The sequence below is a fragment of the Taurulus bubalis genome (genome assembly GCF_910589615.1).
Source record: "Taurulus bubalis genome assembly, chromosome: 1".
Lineage (NCBI taxonomy): Eukaryota > Metazoa > Chordata > Actinopteri > Perciformes > Cottidae > Taurulus > Taurulus bubalis.
This window is the reverse complement of record NC_136589.1, coordinates 19,004,181-19,025,656: the sequence shown is the minus strand read 5'-3', so window position 1 is coordinate 19,025,656 and position 21,476 is coordinate 19,004,181. Positions and strand designations below refer to the sequence as shown.

Here is a 21,476-nt window from a genome sequence, read left to right as displayed (position 1 = left end):
AAAAATAATAAACATGTATTCTCTCTCTCTCTCTCATATTAATTATTTCAAACTCAGCGTAAATGAACATTAACATTTGAAAATTCCATGACTTTTCCAGGTTTTTCCATGACCGTACGAACCCTATACAAGTTCCACACAACATGAAGGAAGCATTATTATTATATGATTGAACTCCAGGATGATGCAGGCGGAGAACTTACCGTAGGCCATCTTCATCCTCCTCCTCCTCCTCCTCCTCTTGTTGTGTCCATGCTGGGAGGGGCTGGAGTCGGAGCCGTCCAGGTTCTTGAGGAGGACCACCTTCTGTTTAAGGCAGCTGCAGCCAAACATGCAGGCAGGCCGGCCGCAGTGGCTGATCCTGGAGCAGTGGGACAGACTGGAGCAGACGCAGCCCAGTCTGCAGGACTCATTCAGGCAGGGGGGGGCTTCCCTCCGGACCAGCTGGATGGGGGCGGTGGGGTTCTCTCTGGCAAAACCCTGAGGAGGAACCAGAGGAGTCAAGAGTTAGAGGTACCAGAGGAATCAAGAGTTCGAGGAATCATAAAAACCAGAGGAACTACTTCTCAACATCAATTACTGTCATTTTAAGTTTAGAAACGTGTTTCGTAGATACCGTGTCTCTATCTGTCAAAGTCTGATCTCTCACCTTCAGTGTGAAGAGCGACGTCAGAGCGATGGCGGCCCTCTCCTCTGTGATGCTGGTCCGGGGTAGACCCTCCCACAACACCCCGTCCTCCAGGTCCTTCTGTCTCAGTACAGCCCGGGTCATCATGGGGCCCCTGTCCTTCTCACTCTGACGGACGTTCCCCAGCTCGGAGTCCGACTCCAGCGGAGCCATGTCCTGCGAGACGCCGTCCGGGAGGGCGGAGGGCGTGGAGGGGCTGAGGGTCTGGGACGAGGTCTTGGGTTTGAGCTTCCTCCTCCTCTTGTGTGGAGCAGATGGAGTTAGTGGTTCTGTGGGGTCGAAGTGGACTTTCAGCTGGTGTCTCTTTGGTTTATGAGGTTCAGTGACACTGGATGTGTTCTCCGATGGGGGGGGCGCCGGGATCTGGACTGAAGGAGGTTTCGGGTTTGATTCAGCTGGACCTAGTATTGGTGCTGGTTCTGCTCTGGGTTTATTGTGTTTCGGACCCCTCTGCCTCCTGAATGTTTTGGTCTCTCCAAGGGTGAGTTTGGGTCTCTTGGAGGGGGGGATGAATCCTGATATGAGGTCTGAGGTGGGAGAGCTGGCAGTCTGCTTCTTCAGGACGCTGTCTAGGGTCCGGACGTAGCTTGTACTCCTGGTGGGCAGCTCGTAGACCACCGGCTCCACCAGCATCTGGGTGAAGCTGGAGGCTCGCTGGTCAATCAGCTTCCCTTCGTTCTCCAGATACTCGTCCAACATGTCGCTGCAGAACGCAGACAGGTTTTTCTTCGGCAGATCTAAACTTGGACCAGCTGAAGAACAAAAGGAATCATTGTTTGAGTCATGCAGTTAGTTTTCTCGATGAATCACGTCTTTGATTCAAAGCTCACCCTCAGGGTTGGCCGGTGTCTGCGTGGACGAAGCAGCCTCTGATGGAGAGAATTTCTCTCTCCATCCTTTGATCTTTGTCATATCTGTGGTTTTTCCGGTTCTGGACACGAACGCTGGAGAAGCACCTGGAGACAGAACAGGAAGTTACACCACTGAGTCTGGGTCATCACGTCTAAACCCTCAGGAATACTAAAAAGACCCTGAAGAAGTGGATCCGTCTATAAAGGCAGGAGCTCCGTCTCTGGTCGGTATGAGGGTAGTGACCTGGGGGGGGGGGGCAGCGGTTCCAGAGGGACTCCAGGAGGAGGGATGGGCAGGCGGACGCCCAGGTACTGCAGGTCGATGGCCAGAGTCGGATCCAGCAGGTTAATCTTCAGACCAACTGAAAAACAGGAAAAACAGTCTTTCACCTGTCTATTAAAAAAGACATTTTCTCTTATCAAATTCAGATTAAATGATAAAATAATAAAATAATAAAACCCGTTGCAAGAATGTGACTATGACCAGTGTTGTGTTCGAGGTCTTTTGGTTAGAGGGGGGACCGTGCGTCTTTGCTTGGTCGGAGTAACTCCAGTAAAGGTTAACTTTACTGCACATTTCTATAAGACCGAGCTAGACTGAGATTCCAGCAGTTGTTAGAGGGCTAGCTGGTGAGCCACGGTTAGTATTAGCTACAGCCAAAGTTAGACACTCACATTTTCTTCTTTGGCTGTTCGATGTCGCATGAAAATATGAATATATTAATGAACCAACGTCTTGATGATTGAGTTTGCTAAACATATAAACAATTAGTATAAACCAGTATTTCTCAAACTGTGGGGCGCGCCCCCCTGAGGTGGGGGTCAAGGGGAATCGCAGATTTTTTTTTTTTTATTTAAAAAAAATGTATTGAGAACTTCACCTATTACAAAAGTACACAGATATTCAGTGCAAAACCGGTTAATTGCAGCCGCAATAATAAACAAATATTAGTAATTATTTGCACAGATAGAACAATGCAAATAAAGTTCTAACAAAGTGATTGCACATGTTATTGGTTTTTGAAAAAGTTTTACATTTTCTTTATTCTAATAGTTATAAAAGCACAGATGGAGTCAACATGCTATTTCAATAAAAATTCAGAATGGACAATTTTGTTGGGCCGTGTGAAATGTGTCTTCCTCCAAAGTGGGCGTGACAGAAAAAGTTTGAGAACCACTGGATTAAATCAATCAGAACGAGTCTTTTGACAAGGGCGGGCGGGCGGGCACGCACGCGCACACACACACACACACACACACACAAAAAAAAATCTCTCTCCAACCCGGCATACCTTCCTGCAGCACCGGGTGGATCACCTGTCCGTGTCTCATCTGCGTCAAGTCTCTCAGAAGAATCTTCTCAAAGGCAGCGATGGTCTCCTCCGAGTCCTCTGCCGCCTCTGCTGAAGAGCAAAGACAACAAAAGCGTGAAAGTCCTGTTTTTCTTCATGTGAGCGCCGCGTTTATCCACTAAACCCAGTTGACTACAGCAGTGATTTTCAACCACTGTGAGAAAATGTCCAATTTCACTTAATTGGTCCAAAAAAATATTATTTAGCTGTCGCAAATAATTTTACATTGTTGAGCGTCTGAGCCTGCAATATAGTGGCTGGCCAAGTAATATAGAACAGGTCTACAATTTGTTCTGTTATTAAACAAATTAAAACGGCTGTATGTTATTGATAGTATCTACACACAGCATGTCATTTCTGTCTCTACATGGTTGCGTCTAGGGCTGTGCGGTATGGCCAAAAATTCATATCACGGTATTTTGTAAGATTCTGGCAGTTTCACGGTATATATTTTTTTAATCAAGTAAACACATTGATTCCAATAACAGCATCAGTCAACTCGACAGCAGTACTGTCGGCAAGTCGCTTGTCCATAGCTGCAGCAACATTGACTTTATACAGTTTAATACTGGGAGCGCAGTGGAGCTACTTACCCGTCAGTGTAACTGGGTTCAGTCATGGTTCACACTTGTTATAAAATTACAGCGCCGAATTGCATTCTGGGTAGATTTCGCGCAACAAAAAAAACAGGAAGAGACAGACCGGAAGACGCCACACAAACAGCTGTTCGCCGCCCAACTTCCCAGCATGCACTTTGGCCGTGTAATTTTGAACCATGAGAGAACCAAGTTACACTGACAGATAAGTAGCTCCACTGCGCTCTCAGTATTAAACTGTAATAAATAAATGTTGCTGCCTGCTGTTTGTGTGGATATGCACGGCTTGTTGATGGCGCTGGTCGCTGACAGCACCGCTGTCTAGTTGACCGTCTTAGCGCACCAACAGTTGTTACGTGTAACCACTGGTATGACGGTATATGAAAAATTCATACCGTATGGACATCTGAAACTGGTATACGGTTTGAACCGGTATACCGCACAGCCCTAGTTGCGTCTACAACACTTCTCTGCTTTCTGTATCGCACACGGCAGAGTTCTGCCCCGATGCGCTGCAGACAGGTGAGACACAGCAGACAGAGAGAGACCGAGAGCGCCGAAAAATATGTTGCGTGCTTTTCAGAAGAAGAGTAGAGAGACAGACTTTCGTGTGAAAAGGTAAACCAAATGTCAGGAGCAGAAGGCAAGGAGCTAGTCCAAACTACGGCCCGCAGCACATTTTTTATTGGTCCACTGCAAGTTCTAAAAATATAAATGGAGAAAGTCAAGCAAATGGCAGCTAGCCTGCTACCTCAATCGTATTTTTGCCGTCCAAACAAAAGACAATAAAATGCCACACGAGCAGCTACAAGTCGCTCAGCTCACAGCGCGACACAGGAAACCTTCTCAGACGAGACTTCATAACACAGAGCCTCTCTCACCCTGAGGTGCGCTGCTCAGTTGTGGCTGCAGCGGATTTATTCCCTGAGATCAGAAATTGACCAGTTTTTGAAAGAGAAGGACCGACCTCTTCATGAGCTGAGTGACCATCTATGATTGCCAGACTTCGCATTCCTAGTATTTATCATTTCGCCACACTGAACCAAGAGCCTGTAAGGCAAAGAGCAGGGACCAAACTTCACGTACACATGAAAGCGTTCTGTGTGAAGCTCCGTCTCTCTGAGACACAACTACACAACGTCAACGCTGCGCTCTTCCTCACGCTGCGCTCTTCCTCACGCTGTCTGAAATCAAAGTAGCTTTTCCAGAGGTCAACCTTTCTGCTAAAAAGGGGAAATATGTGTCCGTCATCACATCTCATGACAGAACAGCGCTTCCAAGATCTTTCTGCCATTGAGAAAGAAAGTGAGCTGTTCTCGACTCTCTCCCTGATGATGCAGAAGAAGTGAAAGAGAGTCTGCATTAGAAGGGGAAAGAAGGGGGAAATACAAAGGATGTCACAGCTGTTGAGTACTTCGCAACTACGAATGACCTATAGTAAACATTTCATTTAGATTTTGCTTCAGGTGAATAAGAACCGTATAAGTTTTATTTTGATGCAAAGACGTGTACATTAGCTGGAATGTAGCATGTGAAAGCAGCGCTCTGTTGATTCAATTTTGGGTAAAAAGTGTTGATACTATTTTATTTATATATTTATATTCCTTCTATGAGATGCACTGTGATAAGGACCAGTCTGATGCAAATATTTGTATATTAGCCAGAATGTAGCACAACAATGGAGTGGAAGCAGTGTTCTTGTTCATTTAAACGTGAGAGCGCATTAAAAAGATGTTGTCCCTAAAATTAATGAATAATCGTGATAAATAATCGTGATCTCAATATTGATACAAATAATCGTGATGTTGGCTATAGTCGTGCAGCCCTCTTTGTGGGCGTCATTAAAATAAATGAACACCATGTTTCCTTTAAGTCAGTATTTATCAAACTTAGTTATTACAGGTTTTTATTTTGAAAAATGACCAGATACATCAATCTGTGCGTCTGAGCGTGATACGTTACCCCCAAAATTAAATCTAAATTCACATTAAGTATACGTGTTCTGGATTAAAATCAAGGCAGAATATCCTGAGATCGCCAAAAAGCTCTAAAAACCTGCTTCCATTTCCAACATCTTGTCTTTGTGAAGCGGGTTTAAGTTACGGAGTAGACTGGACGTAAAGAACACACGTCGGGTGTTATTGTCTCCCATCAGGGGCGTCGTTGGGCCTGTTAAAATGTTCTTCAGCCCCCCCAAATAATTTGTAACGTAAAGTAACGTCTCTCATCAACCACAGCAGGACTACACCAAGGAGTTTAGCTCAAAGTAAACTACACCAAGGAGTATAGCTCAAAGTAAACTACACCAAGGAGTTTAGTTCAAAGTAAACTACACCAAGGAATTCAGCTCACAGTAAACTATACCAAGGAATTTAGCTCACAGTAAACTACACCAAGGAGTACCATCATACAATATTTATCATTCGATAATTAAGATTTACTTGAAATGTTTTTTTAATTTTTGTTATTCATGTTTTTCTTCTTCTATTGAATGGTATATTTGACACTGAACTAGTTCATCTTTATCTCAGTGATAGTGTCCAAACGAGCATAACATATCACTGGTTTGCAAAAACTACACAGACAACAAAATAAAACTCAAAAGTTGACACTGTCCGGTCCATTCTCCATCCATTGGATTTGGGAGTGACGCGGATATGAAAGCTAGTTTATCCGTCTTTCCTTTACAAGCAGGAAAAAAAGTATTTCTCTCTTGTTGTTTGAGAAAAGTTCACATTTGTGTTCACTATGACCCTGAAATTCTGTCTCTTGTGTCATCATATACTGAATGAATAAAAGCAAAAATCACACTCTGATGAACTGTCTGAAACAAATATTATATATTCCTATCCAAAATTATTATTATCAATTAAATCAGATAATTAATTTGAAATAAAGAAAAAATAAATATACACACTTGTAACCCTCAAATTGTTTTATAAATAATCCTTTTGAAAACCAAAAATGAGTTGACCATTCTTCTATATCTATTTTAGCATTGTTCCACAATAGAAAAACATCTTTTAATCCCCTTTTTAGCTTTTTGTACAATAAACTTACAAACATCTCTCAAATCATATTTACACTCATGTATTGAAAACAACCTTTGTACATAGTCTGGCAGTGACTTTGCTTTAGCTCTGTAAATTGTCTGCATTATTTTCTTATATACAAAATCAATACATTTCATAACGTGATCTGTAAAACAAAAGGATTTGTGTGCTCATAGTAGCCAGCATTATTCATGTTGCGTATCGCTCCTTTTTGTAACAAAACTGTTGAATTCATAGATGTTTTATAAGTTGACCCCCACACCTCCACACAAAAAGATAAATATGGAAGTATAAGTGAGCAATAAATTATATACAAGGCTGTAGAAGGTAGTACATCTCTACATTTATACAGTATTTCTATTGACTTGGAAATTTTACCATTTATATATTCAATATGTTGTCTCCATGTTATTTTATGATCAATCACAACCCCGAGGAATTTTGTCTCAAAAACTCAATTTTATCATCACACATATATATAAGCATTTTTTGCTTCTACCTATACCTTTTCAGTCTCTGTTTTGTATATTATATAGAATATTGTAATGATTGACTGAATAAAACAAACAATATCCGCGGCCCCAAAAGAAATTGATGGTTCCCTAGGGGCTAAGCCCCCCCCCCTTTCCTTGAATCATAGAAACACCCCTGTCTCCCATCACCCCGAGATGGGACCGGCTCCTTGCAGAGAAACAGGTTCAGGACTCCCACTAATTCGGTGTCATGGTGAGTTGTATTTTTATGCACCTTATAATTGTCTTTATGCCGGTCGTATCATTTTATTACGTCATATTTATTGCCCACACCGTGAAAATATTGTCTTACCGCTGGACTACTGGATGAACTGGGACAAGCGGTCAGCTGACAGGACGCAACATCAGACGGGCAGAGTTCTCTTCCATGGTGGACCGTTTTCCTTATTCCAGGTCCTGGACTTATCTCTGTACTGGTCTAACTGATATGGATCTTCTCATTCGATCATTAAATATGTAGAAACATAGTATGATGAGTTCTGAACCGTTACCGTTCTCAGGTGCAGCAGGTGTTTGCTGCGGTTGGACTTCAGGCGTCGTCTGAGGCTGTGAGGCCGCTCCATCAGAGAAGTCCACGACGTGAAGTCTGAGTGCCTCCTGAAACACGACTTGGCTTTTTAAATGTCATGTATGTTGAGTTCGACATCATCATCAAGAGTCTAAAGTTCTACTGGTGTCACCTGGAGGCTCCAGTGTTCACTACACTTCATCAACATATTATAAACAGATCTCTTTTAATGGCGGCAGGTCACTGAACCGTTCCATGTATCGTTGTCAGTGGTCCCAGACCGTAGAAACTGGCACCGATATCATGTGACCTTAAACCTGGACTACTTTTCACAAAGGAAATGTTTTTTACAAGTATTAAATCTTAATAGAAGGAAAGACTATCTGCCATGGCGGTGGCAGGTGAACTGACATTTTTACCTGCCACCGCCAACATTTAACCAGTATTCAGAAGATGACGCCGTTGTAGAGACAGACCTGTCAATCACCCTGTAGCCCCACCCTAAAGCACCCCCTGATTTATGGTCTGTTTGACTCTTAATGGCCATAATTTACTAGATGAACATCATGATGAATTGAAGACTTGAAACTAGAGATTGAGACAAACTTATGTTTACAATGTTTACTGAGAGAATAAATCAAGAGCGAAGTAGACACACATAAGTGGGTGTGGTTTCATCTCAGCAGTGGGCGGAGTTAGGCTCAGACCAGGGGGCAAGGTTACACTTATTGCATCACATGAAAACATTTGGTCTTACCTTTGATGTGAATGAGATAAATAACTGCTCCTCCACTTCCTCCAGGTTCGGCTGCATACTTGTGTAGATGGAGACGTCCATCTTCTTATCCTCCTGATCTGCAAGCTTTCGCAGCCGGGACTTCTTGTGCCTGCAGGGTTTGTTGGCTGGGATTGCTGGCCCGTGCTGAGAAGGCTCCTGTGCTTTGGCTTCTACTGTACTTGGAGGTGGACAGGGAACAGCCAGCACCTCAGTGTGTGAAAACTCCACCCCCATCCCAAGATCATCATTGGTGGAGAAAAAGTGCACGAGGTCGGCAATCGAAGGCGTCGGGGACAATCCGTCTCCGTCTAATGAAGAAAAGGTCGGAGACAGCGCCATCTGGAGCACGAGGGGGGACAGTTCAGCGGGGAAGGGCAGCAGCGGTTCGTTGTCTTGAAATGATAGAGATGGATCAGGGGCAATGTCAAGAGTCTGTGGTTCAGAGTGGGACAGAGTCTGGAGAGGCAGCAGAGGTGACGTAACAGACTCCAAAGGAAGAGTCTGTGGCGTGGGATGAAATGTCGTGAATGTAGGGTCTACGTACGGCTCAGGCGGAGGTAACACTGTGTGCCATTTGAACACAGATGAGTCTTCATTGGACGGCAACTCTTCAGGAGATACTGCATTTGGAGTCACTTCAGACGGAGTGGAGTCAAGCTCCAGAGCGAACGACATGGGAAGGGAAGGCAACGGCTCTGGAGAGCTGGCAGGAGACAACGGCTCAAAGCCAAACGAGGAACACTCGGGGTCCGGGAGCAGAGAGTCGGACCTCAGCGAGTCTGAAGGGAGCGTGGAGTTTGGAGCAGGTAACACTGTGTTGAGCGGTGACGACGAAATGGGAAACGCAGCAGGAGACGAGGGACCGGTGGACAAAGAGGTGCCGAGGATACACAATGACTGATCCAAGTTGGGTATCACTGGCCCACAATCTGGTACCGACGCGTATGGGCCTCTGCTTTCAGCAGCGGAATCACGAGGCAAGAAATCATCTCGTCTCAGTCCTTCTGGGTCCGTTGTGGCAACAGAATCTGGACTCGATGGACTGTAAGTCTTTCGGGCAGTCTCAGCTACTGGTTCAGTAACATTCAAAACTACTTCATCTGGATGAAGTTGTGCCCCAGTTGGCCCAAAGGCCTGGGTTTGGGACTTTGTGACATCACCTGTGAGGTCCTTCGGGGGACAAGTTGCTCTGCTGCCGGCATCAGGAGGTGGACATTCATAAGCGGCAGCAGAACTCTGTGAATCAGACGGACACTCGGACGGGAGTGCCGGCGGAGGAGAGTCCAGCTTCTTCTTGGCCATTTTAGATTTTGATGAATGCTGCTTCAGAAACAGAGCGAGGGCCGGCAGAGGCAGAGGTCGTTTCTGCTGCTTCATCTTCACTTCTGATGGAGCTTCAGGCCTCTGGTGGTGGTTCGAGTCCACAGAGGGGTTCTGGGACCCTGCTGGAGCAGCACCATCGTCACTGACCTGAGAGCAATCCATCCTGAAATTGTCTTTGGAGTTCAGTAAATTCAAAGGGTCCCTAACTTTCCTCCTTGTAACAGTTTCCCCTTTCTTTTCTTTCCTTCTGGGATCGTCTTGTTCATTGCTTTTCAGAGTGCTGTTCTTAGTGTTGCTTTGCTCAGGTCTGGTACTGATGCCCAGCTGGTCCAGGTTGCAGCGATGCAGTGAGACATGAGCCTCCCGAATGAGTTCAGAAAATAACTTCTGAGCTGGACGTAAATTACTGGTGAAGGAAATGAGACAAATAAAAACATCACATTAGCGACATTTCAATGATGGCTCGACAAAGTCAACAAATAAACCTACATGAGCCAATCACAGCCACGCTCAATGCATCGGACTGAGGAACAAGCCTCGCGGCACCTCCCTCATACTGAAGGTTACGCAAATAGCCTCAGAGTTGCCGTAGGAAACCAATCATGTTTGTTTTTATTTCTTCAGGAAACAGAGGTTAGCAGCCGAGTTTGTAGCTCCAACTCAACTCTGTGAAATCACGTCAAGCCAATGAGGAAGAAGCTGATTCTCTTGGTGGATGCATTCCCATTGAGTCATGCAACTTCCAAGCTACTGGGACTTAAAATCGATGTGTGGAAAGATGTAGTTGTAGTGGGAACAGGCTCAAAACAACCGTGTTCAAAACTAAATACACCTGTAAACTGCATGTTGTACAGGTGAGTGAGTACATGCAAAGAAACCATCACAGTGCAAAGTTGTATCTTATGGATAGTTGTAATTCTACTGCGGTGCAGAGAGTTACGATGGTTCCATGGGATACATCCTCCATTTTATTAATCTAGACTAGTGAATGTTGTTTCCTGACTTAATTCAAGAGGTCAGGTGATCTGTATGTTTCCAAATTTGCTGCCCATTTCAAAACATAACCAGCTGCTGATGAGCAGAGATCTTTCTTGTCTATGTTTTGATGAAAAATAGGTGTAAAACTGTATCTGGAATTTATAGCAAAAAATGCAACCCAATAAACACAAATGTTAGGCTTCCGACCAAACACCCAGTCATAAAAACATACAGACTTCCAGAAGAGGGAACCAGAAGTATAAAATGCTGATTTATTGCTGGTTTTAGGACTCATTCCTGCAGCTCTATTGGTTTCACAATGTGGGACACCTTGTCACTAGAGACTGCTGGATTGTCCGGAGAGGGAAAGACACAAACTCCTTGTGCAAAGACAAGATACAATACTAAAATAGGGGCCACCTTTTGAAACCTGAAAAAAACACTGTAAAACCAAGCTTTGATATATTGGGAAGGTGTTTGTCAAAAAAACGTGTCGTTCGGTTCAAAAATAGAAAGGTTACTTGTTTTATGACAATACATTGTCTCACCAGAGGCTGCTAGGTATTAAAAGTTGCATAAGCCTTCCCCCTTGCTGTGTGAGGTGTTTCTAGAAATGTGGGGGGTACACGTAAATCACAGGAAGCGGATTTGTGAGACAGAAGAAAAAAAAGAAACCTCCGGCCGATTTGGGATTTTACAAGTACTAATATTGAGTTTGCAAGGATTTTGATTGCTTTGTTAGACTCCCACAAGCCTGTACAATTACTGAGATGTGTTTGTTAGGGAAATCCGACTTTGTAAAGGGTATTTATCATGGATTTGGTGAAACCTTACGGCCGCTGCAGGCTGACGGAGCAGCAGTACAGTCGGTGTAAAGCTTTACGTAAATACTTAGTTTACGTAAATACTTAAACTTAACGGTTACTTTAATTATGTTTTACACCATATATATATATATATATATATATCTTCACAAGGGTTGTGGAACTTTAAATGAAATTAAACAACGATGTGGTTCTGGAGATAATTAAGGAAACGTTCAAACAAAATAAAATAAAAATTGTCCGAAAACAGGCACAGCGGCGCTGCTTTGTGCTGAAAAGGTTAAATTGTTAGTCTTCATTCATGTACTTTCTTGCAAACTTGACATTTGGTACAAAGAATTTGAAAGAAGAGCATGCCATCTTCATGGTGAAGGCTGAACTCTTACCACAAACTCTCCCTAGAGACTTTGGCGGGAGCTTGGTCTTCATTGGAAGCGGAGTTCTTCTGCAGGTCACCTGACCCCAAAGGCTTTGCGTCCGTAGCTTTGGAGCTTCTAGGTTTATGGTTTGCAAGCAAAGACTTCAAGCTCTTCTTCACAGGATGTTGCTCGTTGGAGGTTGTGCCTCCGTCTTTGCGAGAGTCTTTGCTAGAAATACATTTTAGCTTCAGGCCACAGGAACCGGAGCCCTCCTCCTTCAGCCCTTTGGCAAACGGGTTGTAGTCAACTTTGAGCTGAGAGAAGCGGGAGTTCTGGTAAGCAGTGACGGCTATAAACTCTGTCTGGTGGAAAGTGAACGTGACAACACTGGGACCGCTCAGCTTTATGTCTTTAGAAGCTTTGTCAGTTTGGACCACGTGCAGTCGTGGCAGGTAGCGGTGCATCGGCTGCAGGACGGCGTTCGCCCCTTGATCCGAGACGCTGTTCGTGAGCTTCAGTTTGTAAAAGGACACTGGATTCTGCATCCAGTGTTGACCTGTTGATGGCGACTCTGGATGAACAAACGGTTGACTCTTTACGTGACACTCTGCCTTTCCAGCGACTTGCCAGCTCTTACCGGTCCACTTGTGTCGACTGTTGTCCAATGGCTGAATGTCCATGAACAAAAAGTACTTCCTGGACGGCTGCAAGCCGGAGATGCGAAAACGACAGTATGGGAACATCCTGCTTCCCTGTTTAGTCAGAATCATCTCCGTTTTGCACCTGAAAAACTCGTTCCACATGCTGTTGTTGTCCAGTGTCACTTTGATGCCTTTGCAGGTGCTGTCAGGTGACAGGTTGTCCAACTGAGGGTTTGAACCGGCGGCATGTTTCCCAGTAGGAAGTCCATCAGAAGTCCTGATGGGTTCTTTTGATGGGTACCTGTTGGGTTTACCCATCATATCGGCCTCTTCTTTGGTTACATGGGTGTTCTCTTCCATCCCGCCTTTGCTCGCCCTCCCTGGTTTGGGAACAGCGAAGTGTGCAGGTGGAAGATCGGCAGCAGGTGCGGCTGCAGGGCCGGTGGCCCCGTCCTGATGGAACACCATTGCTTTATGCTTCTTCTTAGAAGCCATGAACAGGCACCACACATCTAGAGGGCAGGAGGGTGCCGCTTCTTAAACATCGGTACGACGGTTCAACACAGCGTCCTGAAACAAAGAAATTATGAGACTTCATTAATTTAACATTGTGCTCATCATTAAAGAGGAAAACTGGAAAAATAACATTGTTATTCAAAGTGCTGCATTTGATTGATAACCTCAAGGCTCTTGCACATAAAGGAGGCCATAGTCCTCTCATAGGGTCGTGTTATCAACACCCACTGGTTGTGTTTGTCACTCAGTTTAATAGGTTCACAACACTGAAGTGCTTCGTAGAGAAAGATCACACGAACACCGTCACGACACCAACAATACAAAATCCTCCCACGCTGGAGAGATACCTCATGAAGACATCGAGAGCTGTGATTGGTCAGCTTGTGTTTTTTACAAGTCAGTGAAGACCACATGAAGCAAGTGGAAGAAAGACGTCGATAAAATTAAATGATGTTTGTTGACTGGTTGCATGGATATTGGTGGTGCAGCGGATCGGATCAGAATCAGTTATTGGCCAAATACGTTGCACATACCAGCACTTTGACAAGGAAAAGGTTCATAACAATAAACAGACAGAACAAACAGAATAAAACATGAAAAATTAGCAAAAAACAAAAAAAGGGAGCAAATATAACTTTTAGAGATCCCGTTTTTTTGCAGCTGATACTAATTGCCGATCATTGATCATCCATATTGGCAGATACAGATCCATATTGTTGTTTGATTACAGCAGCTAGTCTACAAGGATCAAGACAGTAAGCTATCAAAAATACAAAATGTTATATTTTTACTTTGTTATAGTAATTTAAAGTGTTTTCCCTCTTGAAAACACACAATTCACATGATGAGACTCGACTTCTCTCTTGGTTTATTCTTTCAGTAAACATTGTAACATTGTGAGTTTATGTCTCAATCTCTAGTTTCAAGTAGTCTTTAACACAGCATGATGTTCATTTAGTAAATCATGGTAATTTAGGGTCACGTCACCATGACTACGTCCACTTCTTATAGACCCTGAGTACAAGACGCCTGCATATTGTTATGTGACTTATAGTTCATGATACATAAGGGTGATTTAACTCATGAACTGGTAAGGTTGTAGAACATTAAAGTGGAGACTTGTTATTAGTGCACAAAGAAATCATCTTAATTTCATGCTTTCCGAGCAGTTTTCTGCTAAAGCGCTGACAATATTTGTACATTTACCCAGCATGCATCATTCAGGTGAAACAGGATAACAGTGTAGTTTATTTGCAGTTCAATTGATTTAACTTTGATTCAGTACGAGGAGAATAATGGACTCACCCACCAGTTACTTCTACACTGGGAGAGCCGATTGAACTGGTTCAATGCTACTACTGGTTAGTGAGGAGGAGGAGGACGACGACGACTCTAAATAATTGATGGCTTAATTTTTCTATTAGAATTCAAAGATGTACATACTTACACACATTTACAACCGTTTATGTAAAATATAAAATAAAGGTTGTTTCCATAATGAGACATTCCGGTCCCAATCACAGTGAAATTCATATTTTAGGTTTGTTTTCCGTCTTGTTTGGTTTCAGTGCACAAATTTAAAAAGACAAATAAAAAGTATATTTGCTGAACGTGTACGAACATGCCGAGATCTACATCTCTTCTCCTGCCTTGTTTTTATAAACGTCACTACTTCTGAGGACTTTGTTTAGCTTGCTGGCGTCTCACACTTGACCCCTGACCCCTGAGTCCATCTCAACAACATCGTGTTCTTCACCATCAAATCACAAGTAGCCCAACGTGCCAACAAGGATTGTGTTTGTATCACAGACCCGCCCTAGAGCATACTTTATGGTCTGTTTGACGCTAAATGACCATCATTTACTAAATGAACAACATGCTGTATTGAAGAAGACTTGAAAGTAGAGATTAAGACAAACTCATGTTTACTGAGGGAATAAATCAAGAGAGTAGTCATTTATATAGACTTCTATACAACCAGAGGAGTCGCCCCCTGATGGTCAGGAGAGAGAAAGCAGCTTTAACACATGAAGCATAGACTTCTATACAACGAGAGGAGTCGCCCCCTTGTGGTCATGAGAGAGACAGCAGCTTTAACACATGAAGCATAGACTTCTCCTGGTGGACAGTAGAGAGAATGCAGCTTTGTATCGCAGCCTCATATCCCTTTCAAACCTCATCACCATGAACACACACATGTAGTGGATCAGCCCCTTTTGCATATTAAAAGCTGGCTACCTTCAGCAGATGAGCAACAGCTGTTACCTGCTCAGCAATGCTCTTCAACCACCATCATCTCCTTTTAAAATTCTGTTCCTTACATCTTTTGTTTTCACTTCCTAAAGACCGACATCAGCGCCTCATGCACGCAGACTTTATTAGTCATACCTGTGCTCATTCATAGCTCTACCAACTACATGCAAACTCACAAGACTATTGAGGGAAAACTAGAGATCATAACAAACCATTTGCGTTTCATCTGCAATGTTAAACCTCTGGATGAATCAGATCCAAAGTGGTCCAGCAGAGACCAGCTAGCAGCGGCCTGATGTTGAGTCCAGCAATGGCCACCCTGTGCAACAGTAAACCTGCAGGTCTGGTCCGGTGTGGGCCCACTGCGACCACGTGCTCCATTTGCGGCACACGGATTACCTTCTGCGGGGCGGACACGTCGAGCACTTTGACGGTGAACCGTTAATCCGCGCGTTACCGGCTGTTTTCCGTCGTATATACCCCTGTCGGCATCATGGCTCTTTTCTAACTGAGTGTGGGGGAAGCATGCGGTGTCCTCGCGCTGTTACGTCATTGCCTGCGTCGGTACTGCGCAGACTCAGACGCCATCTTGCTGCCGCCACCTGGTTTCAAAACCCGGCCGCGGCGACTCCGGAGGATCTACGGGTCCGTTATCTGCGGGAGGAGAGCGGCGGGACGGTGTCTTCTGCTCGCTAGATGTGTCTCCGGACCGTCAGCGGACTATTTAAGATGCCCGGACGTTGAGGACAGACGCCATGACAGTTTGCTTCCTGACACGTGTTAGTGAACCTGCACCGGGGGGACCGGGAGCGTAATCAGTACGGCTGAGCTAAGGATCCGGCCGGTAGTTTCACCCGCGGAGGAGAATACATGGTGAACTCAGGGAGACGTGTTTTAAAGCAGTGGCCGCCATGATGTCTTCAACACGACTCGAGCCCTCCGAAGGGGACCGAGAGACCCCGTTCATGGTTCCGTTACCGCGCTCCGGTGTCAGATACCAGTATGAGGGTGCTTCAGCCACGATGTTTCGCTCTTCTGGTATTGGTTAATGGACGTTTTCATTCACGTTCTAGAGTTACGACTTTATTACGTCCTTGAACTCTGATTTACGGCTGAAAGTAACGTTTGTCGGCAATAATGGAAGTTATTGATCTCTCCACGTTAAAGCGTCCGGTAAAGATAGAGGTGGACCGAGCTTGCACCTCGACGCTATTATCGATCCCTAGAACTCCTGATCAGGTTTAGATCAATACGTGTTGAAGTCAAGTCATTGTATTTATGATCTCTTTGTTGGTTATTTATTTATTGATCTGCAGCTCAGAGCGCCGAGACTCGGAGGGATCCATCTTGAGGACTAGAGCTCTTTGTTATATTCCAATCTGAAAGTGTGCGTTTCCAGAAGAAAGACGTGAAGTATACATATATGTTGCAGTACATTTACTCAAGTACACCAAAGGTACTTCTACTTGAGTGTTTGTTTTCTACATCATCATATTGAGCTTCACATTTGAAGTTTGTTCCACATATACCAACTCATCCGTTGACTTATCTGGTTAAATGAAGGTAAATAATAAAAAACATCAAATCGGCTCCACATTAAATGTCATTCAGTACTGAGAAACTACCTGTTACTGTACTGCCCTGCAGACTATCCCCTTGAATCTCTTGCGTTTCTGTTAGTCATGTGTTCATGTCTTTGTGTGTTTATTGTATCTGACTTGGCTGCGGTGGATTGTAGCTGAACAGAAACTCATGTGACACAATACAACTTTATTTACAGATCTGAAGTCAGTGGTAGACAGGTGAAGTCATGTCTTGAATCTCTCTAGGTTTGATCACATAACACAGGCTCCCTTTAACCGTTTAAATCAGCTCCGCCCTCCGGATCAATAACTATCAGTTAGTGAGACGCTTTAGTCAAAGGTATTGACAGATTCTCTCCTGGGCTCTGCATGTATTTAGTGAGATGCAGCATATTAATGTGAATAATACAATAGAAGTTAAGACCTACTGATATTGCACATAAACAAACATTATTATTATGCTGAAACTCTTCTGACCAAACTGATGTTCACATGAAACTGATCCACATCTTCATGGTTCAGAGTCCAGAAGCAGCATCACGACAAACTCAAGTTTAAAAACATGACATGAATCATAGTTATAATAACTGATATTGATCAGCTGTCAGTCAAAAAGAACCTGTTAGGAAGGACTCAAACATCGTCACGCTAGTGGTCCATGAAGACCTGGATCCCTTAAACTCCTGAAACCAGCGGACACAGAGAAGTCTTTCCAGAGCTCTCAGCCACATCTCACCACCATGGTTTTCCGCCGTGTGCTCAGGGAGAAAGGATGCAGCAGACGCCTTCAGGCTGTGGGGACCACCATGTGGATCGGATCAACTGATCCGATCTACATGGTGGTCTGATCCACACAGAGTACACAGAGTGTACTAGCAGTACACAAAGTACCAGCAGTACATAGAGAGTACCATTAGAAGTTCTGGTTGTGTGTCTCCACCCGCCTGCTGCTGCTCCGTGCCTTAAAGTGAGCGCCCCTCTCTGACCAGCTGAATGTGGAGGCTCAGGTAGAGGTCCAATCGGGTGGGAGGAGGAGGAGCACTGATTGGTCAGACATTAATAACGTCCTCGTCCTCGTCTCTGAGCTGTAAGGTGTGTGTGGCCCCACCCCCCTCCCTCTCCCCCTCTTCCTCCTCCTCGGGGGCTCCACAGGGCCCGATGATGTACCTGTAGTCCCCCCCGATGGCCAGCGCCACCTCCGACCCCGCCATCAGCCAGTCCTTTTCCTCGTCCTCTGCCCGGCGCTGCCATGGCACGCTCCAGCCAGGGTCCTCGTGCGCCTGGGCCCCCTCCCCCTCCAGGTTGACGTAGAGCAGGGCCTCCTCCGGTGGGGCGGGGCCCCGGCACAGAGTCTCCAGCTGGGCCACCAGGCGGTGGAAACTGGGCCGACATTTAGGGACAGGACTCCAGCAGCTGTGCATGACCTCATAGCTGCAATGACAGATCAATACTCATGTCATCAGGTTATTGATCAGTATCAGGAGACCAGCTGTTGGGTTATGACAACATGTGAAGATAACGAGTCAATCAATCATGTTATGAAGTAAATGTTCAAGTATATATTATGAAAGTTAAATCATTATACACACACACATACATATGTGTATATATCAGTGGCTGGCCGTCAGGGCCTGCTAAGCCTTCTCTGCTGGTTTAAACAGAATCAAAATTTAAATTAAAACATTTTATAATTTTTTTTATAATTAAAAGTTATATCTATTTTATAATTTAATTGTTTTTCACAAATACACTACATGTATTATAATTGTTTTTCCCTATTAGCTTATTTTCTCAAAAATGGGGGTGTTCTAAAACTTTTGATCGGTAGTGTGTGTATATATCGGTAGTGTGTGTGTGTGTGTGTGTGTATATATATATATATATATATATATATATATATATATATATATATATATATATATATATATATATATATATATATATATATATATATATATATATATATATATATATATATATATATATATATATATATATATACACACACACACACACACACACACACACTAGGGCTGCATGATTATGGCCAAAATCATAGTCACGATTATTTTGATCAATATTGAGATCACGATTATTCACATCTTTTTAATGCGCCTTCACGTTTAAATGAACAAGAACATTGCTTCCATTTCCATTGTTGTGCTACATTCTGGCTAATATACAAGTATTTGCATCAGACTGGTCCTTATCACAGTGCATCTCGTAGAAGGAAAATATAAATAAAATAGAATCAACACTTTTTACCCAAAATTAAATCAACAGAGCGCTGCTTTCATTTCCATGTTGTGCTACATTCCAGCGAATGCATCAAAATAAAACTTATACGGTTCTTATTCACCTGAAGCAAAATATAAATAAAATGTTTACCCAAAATAAAGGGCTAACTAAAAATAAATATGCCATCAGATCAGTCGACATCCCTTTGTATTTCCCCCCCGGCGTTTCTCATACAGTGCAGGTAATGCCTGTTTGGAGAAATAATTGCGCGAGTGGATCACGTATCTCTTGTCTAGTGTCTGAACCTTCATTGCTCACAGTATTTAGTGGACACATGTCTTTGGCCAGATGAAATGTGATTGCATCCGTTATTTCAGTGTGTCTTTGGGTGGTGGATGGATACGCTATTATGGTTTCTGGGTTGTCGTTGGACATGGACGGAAATTCAGTAGTAGTGTTAGCTTTATCCTTAATGCATTCGTCGTACTGTGGTTTGTGGTGATTTTTCCGGGGGTTGAACAAGTTAGTTGTATTGCTATGCGGCGCAGACACAACTCTGTGCACATGATTTGTTCTTGGTTAACATCACTTGGTTAACAGCGCTAAATCCAAAAGCCTTCTGCTCCTGACATTTGATTTACACGACACCGTGACCGTCTGCTCTCTGTTCTGTTGTCTGTCTCTCTACTCTTCTACTAATACCGTGGTCGACTGCAGACAGACCTTTTTCTTTAGGCTGGCGCTGCAGTGCGTGCGCATGGCACCTCCCATCTCGTTCTCCCCTGGTGGTTGGCTGACTGTTAGTTGAGGAAGCGCTTGATTTGATGTAGCAGAGCACGCATTTTGAACGTCAATATCACTGACGATCATGCTCATTTAATTGTGGCAGCCCTAATATATACACACATATATATACATATATACACATAGTTCCTCACATGTCCTCTCTGCAGGCTGCAGGTTTCTTCAGTCGCTCTCCTTTGATCAGATACTCGTAGATCTCCGAGTTCTCAACCCCAGGATACGGAGTCTGACCTCGAGTCAGGACCTCCCACATGGTGACCCCAAAGGCCCACTGGGGGGGGGGAAAGACAATTAAAAGACTGCTGTACCGTGTAGAGTGTGTGTCTGTGTATATATATATATATGTGTGTGTGTATGTGTACGTGTGTGTATACGTGTGTATCTACAACGTCGCTCTGTGTGGTGTGTATGTGTGTGTACCACGCCGCTCTGTGTGGTCTGTATATGTCTGTATATGTGTAATTGTGTGTGTGTGTGTGTGTGTGTGTACCACGTCGCTCTGTGTGGTGTACACGTTGTCTGCCAGACTCTCCAGAGCGATCCACTTCACAGGGAGTTTAGAGACAGAACCTTGTCGGTAATAATCTCCACTGTAGATCTTCTTGGAGAGACCGAAGTCTGCTACACAAACCACCATGTTCTCATTGAGCCTGGCTCATTGAGCCGCGCGCACGCGCACACACACACACACACACACACACACACACACACACACACACACACACACACACACACACACACAATGTCATGGAAAACATACAAAAGATCAAATATAAACATTTAAAAAATAAAAGGTTAAAATCATCAAAGTTATATTTGAGTGTGGAGTCTGTTTGAGCAGTATGTAAAGGAGGAGGCGTGGCCTGACATTCCTGCCAGTTGATTGGAGGACTGACATGCAGTTTCGGGCGGCGAGGTCTCGGTGGATGATGCTCCGGCTGCTTAGGTACTCCATCCCCCGAGAGATGTCCAGCATGAAGCGCAGCAGGGACTGCAGGGACAGGTCCTGATGGGGGACATGAGGACACGACATGAGGACAGGTCCTGATGGGGACATGAGGACAGGTCTTGATGGGGGACATGGGGACACACGGGACAGGTCTTGATGGGGGATATGCGGACACGACATGAGGGCATGTGGGACAGGTCCTGATGGGGGACATGAGGACACGACATGAGGGCATGAGGAACAGGTCCTGATGGGGGACATGAGGACAAAAGGACAGGTCCTGATGGGGACACAGGGACATGAGGACACAAGGGACTGGTCCTGATGGGGGACATGAAGACACAAGGACAGGTCCTGATGGGGACACAGGGACATGAGGACACAAGGGACAGGTCTTGATGGGGGACATGAGGACATGAGGACACAAGGGACAGGTCCCAATGGAGGACATGAGGAAATGAGAAACATGAGGGCACAAGGGACAGGTCCTGACACAGGCACATGAGATGAGAACACGAGGACATGACATGAGGACATGAGGATATGAGGACATGAGGAGAGGACATGAGGGACAGGTCCTGATTGGGGACATGAGGGCACAAGGGACAGGTCCGGATGGGGGGGGACACAAGGACACAACATGAGGAAG

The 21,476-nt window shown here is 44.5% G+C and overlaps 2 protein-coding genes across 2 annotated transcripts in view; both read right to left on the bottom strand.

Moving 5' to 3' along the window:
• Positions 1–12,952, bottom strand: part of mgaa (MAX dimerization protein MGA a) — a gene marked incomplete at both ends in the record, with an annotated part of 29,371 nt that extends 16,419 nt beyond the window's left edge. The window contains 9 exon segments of the mRNA XM_079225485.1: positions 204–480; positions 650–1,440; positions 1,519–1,651; positions 1,653–1,677; positions 1,784–1,901; positions 2,832–2,942; positions 7,565–7,670; positions 8,339–10,088; positions 11,871–12,952. Coding sequence (XP_079081611.1) covers positions 204–480; positions 650–1,440; positions 1,519–1,651; positions 1,653–1,677; positions 1,784–1,901; positions 2,832–2,942; positions 7,565–7,670; positions 8,339–10,088; positions 11,871–12,952 — 4,393 coding nt within the window.
• A 4,933-nt stretch (positions 12,953–17,885) lies between these two features.
• tyro3 (TYRO3 protein tyrosine kinase) overlaps positions 17,886–21,476 on the bottom strand; it is a gene marked incomplete at its 3' end in the record, with an annotated part of 31,009 nt that continues 27,418 nt past the window's right edge. The window contains exons 16-19 of the mRNA XM_079225371.1: positions 20,775–20,884; positions 20,369–20,528; positions 20,013–20,149; positions 17,886–18,267 (exon numbers count right to left, since the gene is read on the bottom strand). Of these exons, the coding sequence (XP_079081497.1) occupies positions 17,886–18,267; positions 20,013–20,149; positions 20,369–20,528; positions 20,775–20,884 (789 nt within the window). The remainder of the gene's footprint in view (positions 18,268–20,012; positions 20,150–20,368; positions 20,529–20,774; positions 20,885–21,476) is intronic.